The sequence below is a fragment of the Sardina pilchardus genome, chromosome 8 (genome assembly GCF_963854185.1).
Source record: "Sardina pilchardus chromosome 8, fSarPil1.1, whole genome shotgun sequence".
NCBI classification, from domain to species: domain Eukaryota; kingdom Metazoa; phylum Chordata; class Actinopteri; order Clupeiformes; family Clupeidae; genus Sardina; species Sardina pilchardus.
The window spans coordinates 19,919,549-19,937,499 of NC_085001.1; the positions used below are offsets into that span (position 1 = coordinate 19,919,549).

At 43.0% G+C, this 17,951-nt stretch overlaps 2 protein-coding genes across 2 annotated transcripts in view; one reads left to right on the forward strand and one right to left on the reverse strand.

Moving 5' to 3' along the window:
- tacr1a (tachykinin receptor 1a) overlaps positions 1-980 on the reverse strand; it is a 31,162-nt gene extending 30,182 nt beyond the window's left edge. Inside the window, exon 1 of the mRNA XM_062544034.1 lies at positions 580-980. Coding sequence (XP_062400018.1) covers positions 580-980 — 401 coding nt within the window. The remainder of the gene's footprint in view (positions 1-579) is intronic.
- Positions 981-4,898: 3,918 nt separating this feature from the next.
- Positions 4,899-17,682, forward strand: zgc:110329 (uncharacterized protein LOC550500 homolog). Its single transcript, XM_062543149.1, has 8 exons — positions 4,899-5,237; positions 9,011-9,196; positions 9,553-9,627; positions 9,755-9,850; positions 10,480-10,593; positions 12,012-12,062; positions 12,639-12,755; positions 16,097-17,682. The coding sequence occupies exons 1-8, from the start codon at positions 5,148-5,150 to the stop codon at positions 16,421-16,423; spliced, it is 1,056 nt and encodes a 351-aa protein (XP_062399133.1). The 5' UTR covers positions 4,899-5,147; the 3' UTR covers positions 16,424-17,682.
- The last annotated feature ends 269 nt before the right edge of the window (positions 17,683-17,951 follow it).

A 17,951-nucleotide genomic window follows, 5' to 3' on the forward strand; every position in this document is an offset into this window, starting at 1 on the left:
GTGAGCATTTCTCCTATAGCCTTGCTACAGTATACCAAGACATCACCATGATGAATCGAGTGTTACTAGATAGATGACAGATAACCAGTCACTAGCAACAATGATGAAGGTTGAACCCCAGCTAAGCTGTGTGCATCCATAGGCTACTGCACTTCACTTTGGCTTCCCATGGGCATTGGTGAGCTCCTCCGAGCATCTCTTTGCTGCTTTGAGATGAACATATTGTGCTTGTCAAAGATGATGGGTTGGCTCACATATAAGCTGGCATGTTTGCTCATGCAAATGATTATTAATTATTTAGCTCTAATTTGCTTGCATACCAAAAATAACAGTCCATCCATCACTTCCGAACACACTGGCACACACATGATTGTCATTAATGAGATTAGCATGCAACATGATTGTCATTAATTACAGAATGTGGAATGAACTCATTGTCCTTCTCAGCAATTTGCAAATTCTATTGTCAATCATCTGTGATTTACAATAAACTGTAGCATAACAAAATACAATACACTGAGCGTCCGGGGAGTATATACACTAAAGATAAATTATAAGAATAATTTACAGGACACTTACCTGTCTAAAGCAATTGCTGTCATTGAATAGATACTTGAAAAAACTGCGGCGATCGGAAAGAAGTTGTGGAACCGACAGTAACCCAGGCCAAAATACCAGTTATTGTGCGCTGCATAGATGAAGTTGATTACGGTGTTGAAGGCTGACATAGATGCTTCGGCAAACGCTAAGTTCACAAGAAAGTAGTTTGTCACAGTTCTCATGCGTTTGTGTGCCAGTATGATCCATATTACCACTATATTTCCCACAACGGATACGATGATGATGATGCTGTAAGCTAGTGCCCAAAGAGCCACTTTCCAAACGGCTTGCACAAATTGGTTCTCATAATCTGTGTCATTTGTCTCCGATGACTTAGTCCAGTTGCTTGATGAATTAGTTGCGTTGAAAAGTGGATCCATTTTCCCAACTACAGGTTTGAAATCATTAGGTTACTTTGGTCTTATTATTTGCACCAAACGAACGACAATTTGCTTTTAACACCCAACATGGTAAATGCGCAATTACTGACACTTCCTGGCGTTCCAATATTATCTATAACATATTATCAAGAGCAACGTCATAACTTTGCAAAAATATCAAAACTTTTGCTGACAGAAAAAGAGCGCCAGAGTCGTGGACAATACTCCTCAGTATTTCCCTCTCGTAAAATTGGATAGGGTTCCTTTTTACGAGATCGGAAGAAAACTGTCAAAAAACAGTTCCCCTGCCAGCTTCAGGTTACCGACCGCAACATGCTTCTCTCTCATCTGCCACCACTGCCAACGCCAGGTTACGGCAGCATCCACTCTCGCACGTCACCAGTTGAGGTCCGATACCGACGCAGCCTATGAAAAACGCCGAGGACGTGAGTCGGTGTGAGAAGCTGCTTTTCTGACTACTGGGAGAACGTGGAAGAAAATGTCTCTCTTTTTTGCTGCTTAAGAGAAGAGCGTATTTTTGCGCCTCTCCTCTTCAGTTTTTTTTTTTTTCAACGGCGGTTGGGGGTGTAGGGGGGGAGCTATATAGCATTTACTTGTATTTTTCTTTTCACTGCTATAGACCAGTTGCCTAACTTTTCATTTCACCCTCAATGAATATGTCATCTGAAGATTTTCTACTTCACTTGGATAGACCTCACTCACATGGACACCGACCAATAGGCCTGTCATCATTGACTTAAATTGGTCATTACACCACCTGGCGGATTGTTGTTGAACCAACTCAATCAGCGCATGCAGCATGCAACTTGTGCAAATAGGTAAATACAATAGCCCTCTCTGCAATAGCATGCACTTCATTCTGTATGATTTCCTGGCAAATTACATATTTGCCATTGCAAAGCAAATATTTAAGCCTGCCTTGAGCAATGATGCATCAACAGCATTGGGCTGGCATACAAATTCACTGCGATGCCTTAACCACCCCGATTCACTGATGAATCAGATCTTTTATTGCAGCTACATGTATGATATTTTACAGGTTAGAATCAGATATTAGGTAGCCTATCATTTGTCACAGATGTCTATATTTCAACAGTTTAGTGTATTGCTTCACTGCACATTAAATTGCATCATCCAGGGAGTGTTGTGTGCTCTTGGCATTGTATTCCTTGTTTTTGGGATGAGTGTACTGTACAAATAGTAATCTACATTGTTTTATATAATATGATATATCCCTTAGTGGGATAGGTGGCCTAAGTGTCCTCCTATGCTGATAGATCTTCTCTCCCACTCCCTCAAATGACCACATTGCTTTAATGATAACCATTAGGCCTAAGAAATAGGCGCATTGGGGTCCGTTTGTGAGCACAGTCTTTGACGTATGACAGACACCGGTGTCTGTCATACATCAATTCTAATGCAGTGCTGATAGCTCCATGACAAAGTACTAGCTGCAGTGGCATCAAAAAGTGCTTAATTGGACCATGCTCACATCAGGATCTTCAATTAAAAAGGGCCTTGAAGGGCTCTCTCTCTCTCTCTCTCTCTCTCTCTCTCTCACACACACACACACACACACACACACACACACACACACACACACACACACACACACACACACACACACACACACACGCACGTCAGACGGAGAACATGCTAATTAATTAGAGGTTAAAAAGCAAGTAGAGGCCATGTGAAATGTTGGCTAATCTGTGAGGTTACACTGTAGCTAAATTTTTGTTGGTCAATGTCATGTTTTCCTACACTGTAACATTGCCTATTTTCTTAAGTGGAGCCCAACATCCCCCCAAAAAACAGGTTCCTTGGGCTTTCAGTGAAGAGGAATCAGAAACTTAATTTCACACCCCAACTGCTCTAGCATCAGTTAGTCTACCATATGCCTAAATAGGCTGAGATGGTAATAATCAAAAGATCGTTGATATCTTCTGCGACTTAAGGTAGATGAGCGCCCTCCTCGGTCTACTGCTGCTTGTAGGATGAAGTGAATGAATGTTTTGAATCCAGCTTCGTTATGTCATGCAAGGGGAATTCAATATGAAGGGATTCACTGTGCTTAGCTGCATTACAGAGGATCCTCTCCCCTCCCAGCAGTTTAATCACTCTTGACCCAAGACCATGTACCTAAGTCTATATAGTTCCTATTTCTCCTTTGCAAACTATATTTTCTGTTGCCAAAAGTTCATGCTCTACTATTTTCTCTTTGTCTGTGAAATAGTTTGTGGCAGCCAATGTTTTATGCCATGTCAAATAGGGCTGCTAAAATTCTTCAAAACATTTCTTACATGGCACCACATTGCCAGAAAGGCTTCGTTGTTGGTTTTAAGTTGGTTTCTGTCCTCTGTACATTCAGTGCCTAACTGGTTATAGACTTTTTCTCAGTGATGATGACATGTGCAAGCTTTCTCTGCACAACACTGTTTGAATCGGGCCCTTCAAAGATCCATAATTTATGAACAATATATTATTAAATGTTACACAGAGAATTATAGACAGCTTCCTATAGTCTAAACACGTTCTTGTGTGGTGAAGTGTCACACAAAGGATTGTTTTTGCCCAAAAAGCCTTGGGCTAAGTAATGCAGCAAAGTGTTTTGAGAGATCATGTATGTGCACACACACACACACACACACACACACACACACACACACACACACACACACACACACACACACACACACACACACACACACACAATTGTATGCATAATCCCTCCTGAATATGCTTCCTATCCATTTGTAAGGTTACCAAAAATTTGATGTGGTGCATCAAGTGCTCTCATGGCATAATAATCACCACCATCCAAGGGTGTAGAGGGCTACACGTACTAGCGCCATACAACAGAAAATCTTGTGCCCTGTCTCATGCGACATGACTGGATCCATTCCTGAAAATTCATCAACTCCATAACATTGGAAAATAACTGACCAAAAGCAGGCAGGCCTAGTCTGTTGCAATGTTTTAGATAACCCCATGTTTGAGTAGCCTATGAGAAAAGAGAGAAAAGTCACACTTCGTTGTCTTGTTATTGGCAGAAATATCCAGAATGTAATCAGGCTAGATGAAATATCCATATAGCCTAGTCCTGTTTTATTATTTTTTTTTATCTCAGAGGCATGGACTGATTTGCCTGCTGCTACATATCAGATCTAGAACAAAAATCCAGCTACCAAGCCTACTTCATAAAAGTGCACTTAAAGGCTAAATGGCTTGTGAACTACTAGGTCTAACTTATGATATTGAAATATTCTGTGCTGCAATAGTTTTGTGTTCTTCATTATCAGTAGGCCTATCTGACTTCTACCACACACTTAGGCCACACTTTTTGGCAGATCTTAACATTAAGGCCAACCTAGACTATCAGGACCAGAGTAAAACTGGCTAAATGACGGCATAAGGTCAGCGCATGGTAACAGGCTTGCTTAGGCTACTTATGGGCCACCGTTTACCTTCTGGTAATAGTCTACTCAGAGTCCGTTATTTGCATTCTCTGGTCTACTGTTAAGTTCAGTCTTTTTTCTGTCCAATCGGAACACTAATTAGCATAGCTTAAATATGACTTAAGATGATGCAATAGAATGCAAGTCCACATTGGTGTTGTGCTGGCTATGTAGGTCTACATCCTCGAAACAAAGCAGGACTATGAGGCGCACTAGCCAATTAAATAGCCCGAAGCCAGAATTTGGATAGGCCCGGCCTATTTCTTTCAGGCGCTAGAAAGCAAACGGTCTTTGTCTCATCGGCGTAGTATTGTAATATTTGTTTCAACGACTATTTAAAGTAACACACGTGTGTAAAACAGGGATAACGCCGACGGCTACGGTTTCTTCTCTTTATCAGGCTGCTGGGGATGCTGGCCCTTTAAGGGTGTCTTACAAAGGCAACACTGGACAGCGGCACGGAAGTTGTTATTGTTTACGGGTAGAAGATTTCGAGTATTTCTTACAGTGTAGGCTACGCGTCGCTGTCATCGGCAGCCGTCTATCAGTTTCTGAATCAATCCTAATTCAGAAAATGAAAGTAAAATAGAGCAGCTGTCTTGTTATTCAGACAATTTGTAGACTCCTTAAACAACTAGCATGAATGAAACCATTTGTAGACGGTAGGGTATGGTAGCAGCTATTCATCATGCCAGAATATTACTCAAAATGGAAAGACAATATTCGCTTCTACTATTTTATCAAGTTCACCCTAAACGTGTACTCTATGCTCTTTTCGGTAAGTATCACATTGTGGCTTCTCCTAGAGACAGTGTGCTAATATTAACGTTAGCTAGATTTAGCTGTGGGCTGTTAGTTCTTAGTAGCACGCGGTGCAGCATGCAGTCTGAGACTTAGGTGTATTTTAGACAATAAGTTCCTCTCTTGACCTAGCATCAACCTGCTAGACATCATAGATAGATAGGCTATCCTGTTTTCAACCTGCATTAGCAAACCAGAGACGAATGCTACGTACTTGATGTGCGTCTCAGGGTTATTGTTTACAGCATGAATTCTGCCAAGTTCCCTAAACAAATGTAGCTAGCCTACAGAGGTAAACATTTTACAGGAACCGTCAATGCATGTCTTATTGCATTTAGGCCTTTAGTTTATAGCATTGTTATAAGCATTAAAATAATGGGGTTCCGAGCGATCATCAGTCCAAACAGTAACTCTTTGTTTTGTTAACATGTCAACATGAATCAGACAGGGCGTGGGACAAGGAAGCGCACTGGGAAGATTTAAAGAGACAGGCGCTCAGACACTGAGCCCGTGTAGGGATTATTGGATTTGCTGAAATTACCGATTACCGCTCTTTCGAATAGAAATTCAGTTGAATGTTGATCTTACTGAATATCAATTCAAGTTTAAAAGGAAAGTTATACCCTTATTCAAAATATAGGCTATAGTGCATAATCTATACTATCAGTGCTATTGGTCAAATGGAAACAAACCTTTGATTTGCCATATAAATCAGTGTAGGCTATCCCAAATCTCTCAGGTAAAGAAAGATTTCTATGGCTACATTCACACCGCACATCTTAATGCTCAATTCGGCTCATATCTGATTTTTTGTTTGGGTTCACATTATCTTTTAAAATGTGGCCTAAATTATATCAGATTCCACTGTGAACTGTTTGTAGTTCCCAACTGACCCACATGCACAAAAGAACAATAGAATAGTCTGACCTGGTCACTTGACCCTCAACAAATTTGGGGCCACTTTTGCCTGCAGTCTCAATGTCTCTATGACTGTCCTTAGCCAACAAACTAAGCTGTGTGCTTGATTGATGGCAATGGCAACCAATTTTGATGGGGTTTTTAAAATAATGTATGGCAACCCTGCCGGCAATGCTGCCAGTGTGACATGCTACAGTGAGACTGGGCCTGGATTAGCATCTGAAAGAATTTGACACGGAACCTGTAGATTTCTCTTGCACATGCACATGCACATTCAAACCATTAAATGAATCTACCTTTAAGGTGCACATTTAACTGATTTCAGAGTGAGCACGCCATCCATTGGAATTTGTTTTGGTTTTATGGACTGTGCACTATTTAATGTCAGACCTGAAATTACACCGCATTAAACACCCCTTATTAATGGTTAACGATTTCCTCTCTCACTTGAGTGTTTCTCCACTATAATTCCAGTAAAGATTGAAGTGAGAGATCTACATCTATGTCATCTGGGACAATTATTTTATGCTCAGAGCGACAAAGTGTTATCTGAAAAGTGTTTAAAGTGGTGAGATGCTTATCTCCCTGATTTGATTTTGTATATCAGGGCAACACCAAGAGTAATAAAAGTTGTTCTCTATAGTTGTTCTCAGTCTATCTCTTATGTTATGTATTAAGATTAAGCTGTGTTGGACGACTACTTCAAATTCATGAACTTAGATGAGTAGAGTAGCTCTTAGCCCAATAGCCCTCAGTTAGTATTTTGTTTTACTACAGACAGTCCTGATGACTCTTCTTGGAGAACCTGGCCTATCTTTCAATAACTCACTCTTTGTGCTCCACTCATCTCCTGTTTTTGTTTCATCACTGCTCTTTGCCATATATTAGTCTCCCTCCGGAGGCTAAGTTTGATTTGTGCTCTTGTTTTCTTTTTAATCTCTCTCTTTCTCTGGCTCTTGCCCCTGCCTAGTGATTTAGAGTCTTCTCTGAGCACAACAATTGCTCTCGCAGCGCTGAAGAGCCACAAAGTGGCAAACCTGTTTCACTTTCATTGCTTCCTGCCCACTCTTTTCATTCAGAGACATTCGAACATTGAAAAGGGGCCAATGTTGCCCTCTGTCAAATTAATAAGGGAATCATATGAAAGGTGTATGCTGGAGATTGGACAAGGTTAGAGATGCCGGCTGTTAACCAGAGAGAGAGAGAGAGAGAGAGAGAGTGCGTTTAGGAAATGGTCCTTCTCGTAAATTGAAAATCAATATGCAGGTGGCGAGAACGCGTGCCCATCCCTGGCTTTACAGTTGGCCGCCAGCTGTTTGAAGCACTGCAAATGGATCCCTCACGCCTCGTAGGACAACAGTGATTTGCTGCAATCTGGCCAGCTACAGCCGCTGTCACGAGCAAGATTGGAGCGGGAAACGCTATTCTTTCCCATTCAGCTGACATGACGTCGTTTGTCTGTCCCCACATCTTTGCTGGAGGTTATACATACGGCCTGTGGAACACGGGAGATGTAGAATGGAGTGCAGCCAGTTATGCCGCAGGGGAGTTAATAACCATTGGTGCAACAAGATGCTATGAAAGGCTTGAAGCCCGGCAATGGAGAAAGCCTGGAAGGCTGTCTGTTTCAATCTTCTGCGGGCATTATTTATTTGATTTGTACAGAGTGCTTCAAAGAGAAAGGCAAATAACTTCAGAAAGGAACATTTGCATGTAGGGACATTTGCATTTTGACGTAAAGGATGAGCACACAGATCAATCAGACTCAAGTAATTGTAAATCCATCAGGATCCGTCAGGACTGGCCCATCAGACGCCGAGACTAATCAGATTAGGTTAGCTCGCTGACCTCACGTCAAAAACTCGCTCTCGCACACGTCTCCTTTTTAGGTCAGTGTCCAACTTTAAGTCATTGTCACGCACCTCCCTATTCTGATAGTCAGTGCGGACGCTTATCTACTGGCATTGTATGTGACAGAGCATCAGCTGTACGTTTAAATCTACACTTGCCACTGTCTGTTCAACCCAGATGTGTTTAAATAATGCATGAGCATATGGGCACCTGCCATACAAACAACTGTAGTTGGCAGCTTGTGCAGGAAGATGCTTGTCCATGGTGCCATACCTATCCATCCTCCTCTTTGGTCTCCTTGTTTCCACTGGATGAAATAGGCCTGTATTATGAGATATTTTGACCGGATGCTTCTTATTATGTTCCTAATATACGGAGCATATTTGGCCCATGTTTGAAAAATGAGTCATATTGTTAATATCCAGAAGACTTCTCAGTGATTCAAGATTTGTATGCCGATATTACGGAGGTGGATATACATGTTATCATGGGTCACACTAGCTACTATGTGCAATATCAGTGATCAGGAGTGTTTCTCCACTTAGAGTTGGAGGTACTGATTATTATGTCTGCTGCGCTCACTGTAATTCTTGTTGTGGGATGCTTGAGTTGGTGTTTTTTTTATAATAAGCAGTTGTGTGCTGCACTGTAATACCCAAGACACATTTCCCATCTGGGAAAATAAAGTTCATCTAGTCTAATCTCATCTAGCCGCCCTAATTTTTGCCTCAGATAGTTTGACCAATCACAGAACAGGGGGGAAAGCAAGACGATGATAAGCTATGCGCAGACGCATTTGATAGACATCCGCGGCGCCCAATAAACGGATCTTGGCATTTCTTTTTTTTCAAATACGAGAAAATGAAAGTTTGTTTCCCAGACCATGCACGTCTCATTGAGAAGTGGTGGCGCTAGCCAGGCTATAGTGGCTCCACCCTCCCGAGTCTCTAATTCCTCCCCCCCCCCCCCCCCTCCCCACAGCTCCTGGGCCTGTGCGTGCTCTGCGTGGGGCTGTACGCTGAGGTGGAGCGGCAGAGGCACCGCACGCTGGAGGGCGTGTTTCTGGCCCCGGCCGTGGTGCTCATCCTGCTGGGCCTGGTGATGTTTACCGTCTCGCTGGTGGGCATGGTGGGCTCTCTGAGGGACAACAAGACGCTGCTGCACATGGTGAGTAATGGCGCTTATTATGGCCACCTAATGGCCTTCCGTGGCAGTGGACCAAACATCATAAACATGCTGCACTGCCAGCGGGGGTGGGCTGTGCGCGCGTGTTGTTTTGGAGTAAAGTGCGTAGTCAATCAGTGCTCTCAATGGCTTCTTTGGTGGTGGGGGGGGGGGGGGGGGGGGAAGGGGGGGCGAGGTCAGTTTGAGTGTGACTTTCAGTATGTGAAGAGGTGGTCACTGTGGTGTGTTTTGATCTCTTGTAAACACATCTTTCACTTGCTCTCAAAACTCTCCCTCTCTCTCTCTCTCTCTCTCTCTCTCTCTCCCCCTCTCTCTCTCTCTCTCTCCTTCCACCGCAGTTCCTCTGTGTGCTGTGTGCTCTGCTGGCCCTGCAGGCACTGGGTCTCATCATAGCTCTCATTTTCGAAAGGAAGGTGACTGAATTGCCACATTTTCTCAGACAGTTTAAGACGATTATTATTATTTTTTATTATAGCCATTGTTATAGCCATTTCTCCCTCAAGAGATATCTCATCAGTCTTTCTGCCCTTTACTGCACAGACAGCTGCCTTGTTCCACAAGACCATTCGAGAGGGCATAAAACACTACTACGATGATCTGGACTTCAAGAACATCTTGGACTATGTGCAGCGAAAGGTGAGGGCTCAAATAAGTGGTTGAATCTATTAACTGTGAAACGTGTGACACAGATCCCAAGACAGGGCAATTTTACGCAGGTTTACTCTGCAGTGCTATACTGTGTCCCCCTAAGAAACTCTAAATATAAGAAACCTCCACCCAAGCCATAACCATTCCTCAGAGTGGCGGATTGAGAAGAGGCCCGTTTATATGCCATTCAGCTGAGCAGAGATTAGGTTTGCCATTGCAAAGTGTAAATAGGAGCTTTTAATTAAGTGTTCAATTTAATCATGGTGCCATGGTACCACTCGAAGCCAATCTTCCCCTCAGCTATCTGTTCTCCCTTGGCAGAAATAGCAGTAAGATTAAAGTCAATATGCTGTCTCAGGCTGGATTTACCACCGATGTCATATCACTCACCTGGATTTCAATATCTGGATTTAAAAGGCTGGTGCTGAATTAACTCACTTAGAAATTTGCTAATTTCTTTTGGATGGCGCTAGTTCCAAAAAAGGTAATAATGGAAAAAGCATGGCTTATGCCGAGTTTGCTGGCCTCTCTCTCTCTCTCTCTCCCTCTCTCATTCTGTTATTCATTCACTCTCCCTCCCTCTCTAAATCATCCTCTCTTTTTCCTCCACTCCCTAGTTCTCCTGCTGCGGTGGAGACGAGTATAAGGACTGGGGCGTCAACCAGTACCACTTCTGCAACGGCACGGGTCCCCTGGCCTGCGGAGTTCCGTACACATGCTGTGTGTCACAGGTGAGCAGTCCCGTCCTGTCCAGGCCCAACCCAGCTGCCAGATCCTCCAGACCTCCATCCGCAATGAGGCAAAACCCCAGCATTGATAACTCTTTCCATTCCCATTGAATTGCATGTCTGGGGGCGTGCCCCCCGCTCTAGAGTAAGAGGGGAGAGCTCTATGAGCTCGGTAAATTGAATTGGCTTAGTCACCGCTCCGCATCCAGCAAGAGGGCCCCATCATGGGCTCTGAGTGGCTCCCAGCACAGGATCATATGGGGCTAATGGTTCTAGCTCTTGCTAATGGTGCAGTTATGGATTGGGAGGCTAGAGACACATACTCGGAGGGAATGAGTAAACTCTATCTTATTGGTTTATGGAGCTCACATCAGTCAGAAGACACACTGGTAATGGACATGGCAATACTTTTGTACTGTACAATTGTATGAATTATGCATACAGTCCATTCCTATGTTTATTATGTGCGTGAGTCATTGTGGAGACTCGGGGAGGTTTTGTCCCTTGGCAATAGCTGACTTCCGTGCTGATAAATTACATTAGCACCCTGATTGTTTGGCCGCCTCAAATCAGTCCTTGGCTAGAATTTAATCAGGCCATTTTGTAGCCAAATTGTGTTAAATCTCAGTGGCATTTAATTACAGAGTAAAATTGCATCGCCTTATTAAGTTTCAGCCAACTCTGAATTGAAATGGTTAAATTTTTCTTTAGATTCAGACCTTTTCTCTTTCAATATCCTGTTGTTTAAGGAGTTTTCTATTCGGTTAAGTGCAGCCAAACAGAATTGCCTCACGGACTGAATGGAGTTAAACCTACAAAGGTGGAAGAATGCTTAGAGATTTCTCCAGGTGTGGATCTTAGGTTTTTATCAACAAATAGGTTAAATGATTGGTTGGGGGCGATTGTGAGACCCATGGTTTAGCCTGGGGTACTCCTGCCACACTACCCAGTGATATTTGGCACTGATAAAAACAGAATCGCTTGATAAACGCTCACAGATCTCATCGCTCCGGGTGCTCGACTGTTGAAGTTTGTCATCACAGTGCCACTGTCACCCGGAGAAATTCAAGTCGGCACCCTCCTGTGCTTGCCAATGTTCTGCCCAAGAGAGACGCAAAGATGCTCAGACTGAGTGATTGGTCTTTGATCAAAAGACTAACAGACTCTATTGGTGTCTCATCACACCCTAAGTTAGCCAATGTGGTCATTTTGTGGCCTTTATTAGGTGACCAGAAGGTTTCTGATTCACCCGTGGAATGAAGCCACTTCAGCCTTTCAGACAAAACTCTGATGTTTCCTAATGGCCGACAAAGCCTTCTAATGTGATGATATCTCTTGTCTGGTCCAGCGTGTAATCACCGTGGTCACCTTCTATTTGCTCATGCTCAGGTTGATGTCCTTCCTTTCTTTTTGCAAATCAGGTGGGAGAGGTTGTCAACACGCTCTGTGGCTTCCAGACTTTGAAACAGCAGGTGAGTGTTTCAGGCCTTTGAACTGCCATCGTTGCACAGACGCATCCACATCAGTGGTAAAACCACACCATGTGAACCTTTTAATTTGATTGCATCACGTCCACATCATCTTAGCAGACTTGATGGCGTAATCCATTCAAAGAGCAGCGATTTCTGTTGCTTTACATTTTGAAATGGAGGATGCTTTTGCAGGCCGTTTGCCTTTGAATGGAGCGTCTGAAGTGTTTTAAGTGATGGAGATTGGAGTGGCCGTGAGATTATTTACTGCACAAGAGCACAGACCATATCCCATCTGCTACCGTCTCTTCCTGCTGTCGCTGCAGTTATTTCAGCTCTTTGCTTTTTTCTAAACTGACGATGCAGAGGGAAAAAACAACGGCAACAACATTGACACATTAATTAATAGTTCCATCGAGTCTGTTATTGTTGTATTAATTTGATGGTGTTATGTCTGTTGCTGTGGCAACGGTATCGCTTAGGCATCCCCATAAAACATTCTTTTGTCTCTTTTCTTGCTCATCTCTCCATCTCTGTCCTCTTCTCTGGTCTTGTCCTTCTGTTGTTTTTCGGTTCTAGCGGGAGGTTCTGGACGGAGTGATTCACGTCCGTGGCTGCATCCACGCGGTCAATCTCTGGATGGGGGACAACGTTGGCGCTACCATTGGGCTCTGCTGCGCAGTTGGCCTGCCACAGGTAGATAAATGTCATTCAGAACAGACGCCCTTTGTTGTTGTCCCCTATACACACACACACACACACACACACACACACACACACACTAGCAGATACATTCATATTGAAATGCCATTGCAACATTTTAACTGGCAGCCCAGCAGAATTCAGATAGGTTTATACCTGGAGAGGTCAGTTTATGGCAGCACAAAAAGGATTGTGCTGAAAGCCTATTTCCCATTTCTCCCCTGCTTTCATACACACACACACACACACACACACACGCACACACACGCACACACACACACACACACACACCCACAATTTTGACTGACGGGCCATATGCATAGTGACTGGTCTGTACTGGGGGACGTGTTAGTGTGATGGTGAAAATGGAATAGTGATTATGAAACCCCATTACCCATCTCCTGCTCATTCACTACGTGCACATTCTCTCACTCTCTCTCTTTCTCTCTCTCTGTCCTACTCTCGCTCTCTCTTTTTCTCTATCTCCCTATCTCTCTCTCTCTCTCTCTCTCGTGGGTGCTTTTCAAACACCCCTGCTGCATTTCCATTTTGATTGCTTTGCATCCTCCGTGTTTATCTATCACTTCATTAAGACTTCCGTGTCTGTAATATACAGAGGAAAGTGGGCGTTGTCACCGGGACGTGAGTAAGGAGAGCCTCCTAACTGAGGGCTGCGTGTTCGCCTCAGGTGTGATGGTGACGCCTTAACGCTCATCCTAACTCTCGTTCTCTCTCATTCACCTTCATCATATTGATCGTCTTCATCATCTCGTCGCGTCGTCATATAGACTCTCTCCTACATACACCTGGAGTGTGCAGACTGAGAGATAATTACCACTCGCGCGCGCACACACACACACACACACACACACACACACACACACACACACAGAGAGCGAGAGCCTGATGCCTCTCTGAGTAACTGGCGGGGCTCCTGTGGCGAGGTGAGAAGGCAGTGACAGTGTCATGCACACACACAGGTTTTGTGCAGCTCCAGACTTTCCATTAGATGATTAGCCCAATTAAGGGAAGAGGAAATGAGGTGTGTGTGTGTGTGTGTGTGACACTGCTCAGGAAACTTGTCACCGCTGACCTGAACATCCGACGCTTGGGAAGGGGAGGGCATTCGAGGGGATGACTCTGCTCGACCCAGTAAATCACAGGGGCAGGCCTGGCACCGTAGAGATGGACAAGAGTCCTTTATGGCCTGTGCGGACTACACGACTTTTTTGTCTTTCACGATTATCTTTTACGATTGACCATGTCAGACTAGGCGATCAGAGAACCACAAAATCATGCAGTGTCGTGGCCGCAAGAGTGGCCACATTACAAGATCATTTATCGTTGCCTTCTCGTCGTGTGTCGTCACAGTATCAGTGTCAACACGGGAGTCGTAGGAGATTCCCCAAAAAATCAAACATGCTAGACTTTTGGTCGTAACGTCTTAGAATGTCGCAGACAATAAATCGCGGGTCGTTGAACATGTCAGATTACAAGACGCATCCTCCTACGAACGTCGTTCCCGACTTTAAAATTCGGACCCGACAATGGAAATTCGTCGGCCACGACACAATCGTGGCAAAATCGGGCTGAAATCGTGTAGTCTGCACAGGCCATTAGACAGGTCAGAATGCATTCCAATATATTACTGGCTAGAGTCCTGCTTTGGAATCAACTGGTGCATCACTGCTTCCCAAGTTATAGTACCATTTTTTAGGTAGACTGCTTTGTTATCCTGAGCTACGGATGACACTTTTGATAACCCTGTTCCAGTTCTCACATCCATGTCATTGCAAAACAAAAAGTCAGTTGGTACGGGTATGTTTGAATGTCAATAGCATTGCACATGTAATGCCATAGTGCATCATTTATGGCTTGAGAGCTGTAATTATCACCTGGGCACATTGCCATGTCAAGGCCGCTGTCACAATTATCACAATATTCCCCTCTCTATCCCAGAGCTGCATGAATACCCGTGTCACAGAGGTATTCACTAAACAAAATATTTTCAGAAAATAAAAATTACATTCTGCTCCGTAAGGAATTTGGAATGTACATTTCAGTTATGCTGTTTTAAGGGGTTTCCAAGAAGTTGTTGAAATATGCACATAGTTTATGGAAATATGTATAAGGTTTCTGCGTTTCGTCCACCGGTTTTGTTTATTGTCTACTGTCTAGTATAAGGGCTGGGAAGCTACGGCTACAGCTACAGCTGACAAATTCCTCAAATGTTTTAGCAGTTAGATTAGCACCACAGACAATTATCCTACAATACAGTGCCCTCAAGAATTAATGGCACCCCTGGTAAAGTTGCCAAATCATCGTTTGTTGATTTATTGAAGTCTCACAATGAAAACAATGAGGAAAAATCCAACCTTGAAGGGAAGCAAATGTATTCGGAGAAACAACAAATCTTCATAAAGAAATATTTTTGAGTAAAAAGACAAGTGCAACTATTGGCATCGCTACATGTAATACCTTGTTAAACCTCTCTTTGTCAGTAAAACAACTTGTAATATTTTCATGTGACATCCCATAAAGCTGGACATTGCAAAGCAAGGGATTTGAGACCATTCCTCTTTACAAAATTGACTGACCCCACTGGTTTTCTATTGAGGTTAGATCAGGAGACTGATATGGCAAAGGCAGAAGCTTGGTTTTGTGATCGGAAAACCATTTTTGCTTTGATCTGGACATGTGTTTTGGTTCATTGACCTGCTGAATGATCCATTCATGACAGAGATAAACAGATTTTCATTGACAATGTTTCAGATTTTTCTTGGAGGCATGATACCATGCACCTTAATAAGGTTCCCAGGACCTTTGAAATGAAAACAGCTCTACAATTTCACATACCATCCACCATAATTCTTTTAAAATAAATATAGAATAAATACTTGTTATATTTATTTATTATTATTATTTTTTTATTTATTTATGACCAGACTGGGAGAGACCAACAGGACATGACTGGGAGAGAGAGAGTGATGGGGTGGGATCGGGAGATGACCCGGGTCAGACTTGAACTCAGGCCCCTGTGGGTGCTGTAGCCAGTTGTGCCACAGTGACAGGGGATTTGACCTCCCTGTCATTTTATTTTCATACCTCAGTGAAAAAGACAGCCATGAACTACTGCTGAAAGTTCACCGGCACGCTGATAAACTTAAAGAAGTTGAATATAAATGGTAAAAGTGCTTCAGTTACATTTTGTATATACAATTTTAGGTGGTGCCAACAATTGTGGCCAATGTGCAACTTTATCAAGTGTGGTGATAATTCTGGAGGGCACTGTAAATGTAAATTGTGCATTAAGTCTCATAACCGTTGCCTTCCAGATGCTGGGTATCGTCCTCACTTGTGTCTTCTGGGACATTCTGGTGGAGTTGAGCGAGTCCGAGGACATGGTGGACTTCAAGATCCTGAAGCGGGCCGGCTACAAGTACAACGAGCTAGACCTGGGCGGCGCTGGCTGGTGCATGTGCCTGCCCCGCGATGGCGGCTACCTGCCCGTGCCTGACTCGGAACCAGACACCTGGGCTCCTGACCTCACCTTCGCTGACCTCGACCAACTCCAAGTCCAGGACCCTCTGACGTACTCCATACCTGCACCACAACAGTCGGGATCACTGATTGGCATTGATGAAGTAGACAATCGTGCATGAAGGAAATTTTCAAAAGAAGGGATACATTGTAGATATTCGGGATTGTGAAATGGCTTTTTTTTGTTTTCAAATCTATTTAGGTTTCAAATCTATTTAGGTTATTTTGTCCTGACCTTTAGGGGGTTGCCATGTTACACTGTGTGGTGATGGAATTGGCAATCCAGACAGTTCTGCTCATCTTTAGACACTGCAGTTTTAGATTGGTCATTTTTTTTATCTGCATTTGTGCTGTTACTGTTTTTATTTGGGATATAAATGTCAGTATATCGTATTGTTGATCAGGACTGCTCAATAGTTCATGAGGGTTTTTCATAATTTTGTATTGTTTAGGATTTTAGCAGTTTTATGAGAAAATTCAAGACAAAGCCTTCTTTGCCGTGACAAGAATTAGTATTGTAGCAGTTTGATTTAAAAAAAAAAAAAAAAAAGAAGAAAAATAGAGAATTGAGGGTATTTTTTCTCAGGGTCTTTTTACTTGTTTGTTTTTTTCAGTGTACAACACTAGGTGCCAGTTTCTAGTACATGGATGAAGCCTAGTCCTAGACTAAAAGAAAACTTGAGTGAAAATCTCTAAAAGAAAAAAAAGCACTTTGTCTATGACTGGGCTTAAGTCACCTACAGGAAACTACAGGAAATGGCTATCAGGTGGCACGTCTGCACTGACAATGGCATGCTGTATTCTGCTGACTGCTTTTATGAAGGTATGACGATAAAAAATGCAGAAGTCTTACAGATTTAAAATACTGGTATTCAGAAGCATTTTAGATACTAAAATTGTAATTATTGATTTTTTGTTTTTGGTGTGAAGTAGCCCTGTTCTAAATGTAGAGATCCACAGAAGATCATTACAGCCTTTCAGGTTCACTACCGATCACGCCTTGCCATGGCCGCAAGTGAATTGTTTCCTTCCAGTTTCATGCTAAAATTACAATCTTTACCAGTGTGCTGTTGTGCTCCCTCTCTGAATATGCATTGACTGGGAGTATGTGCTCATTTTTTAATCAGTGAGGGGATACTATTCTGTTTACAACTGTGTTAGGCTATCACAACACAGGTTTTATAACCTCCATTATAAAGAAAATGCTCCCTTTTCTATTGTAGTTAAAGAAATCTGTAAACTTGTTCTCATGGAATAAAGAATTACAAGGGCAGAGCTATTCTCCATCTGCATCTTAAGATCCATCCCCATTTTACAGCATCACATTACTGCATCCCAGTCATCACATTACTTCCATCTTCAATAAACAGAATCCAGATGATTCCTTTTCAAGCGTGCTTTTTTTGGGTTCCTGGCTTGGTCTCTGAATGGTGTGATTAGAATGACAAAATGTCAACCTGATTCATGTTTCAGCAGTGCATGCTCCAGAATCGTTGAAGGAGTTGTGGTTGGCGGCGCAGGATGGAGAGGCTTCCTGCAGCAGATGCTTGGAGAATGGCTAGATCGCATCTACGTTTCCAAGGTTTTATGTTCCTTTGTGTGCTCATCTCAAATTCTCTTTAAATGTACAGTATTCTTTTGGGTGTTTGC

Excerpts from the sequence above, each read along its gene's own strand:
- zgc:110329 (XM_062543149.1), top strand. The coding sequence starts at position 5,148 with ATGCCAGAATATTACTCAAAATGGAAAGACAATATTCGCTTCTACTAT. Across the intron at positions 9,197-9,552 it reads ACAAGACGCTGCTGCACATG|TTCCTCTGTGTGCTGTGTGC; the intron begins GTGAGTAATGGC and ends CTTCCACCGCAG. Across the intron at positions 9,628-9,754 it reads CTCTCATTTTCGAAAGGAAG|ACAGCTGCCTTGTTCCACAA; the intron begins GTGACTGAATTG and ends TTTACTGCACAG.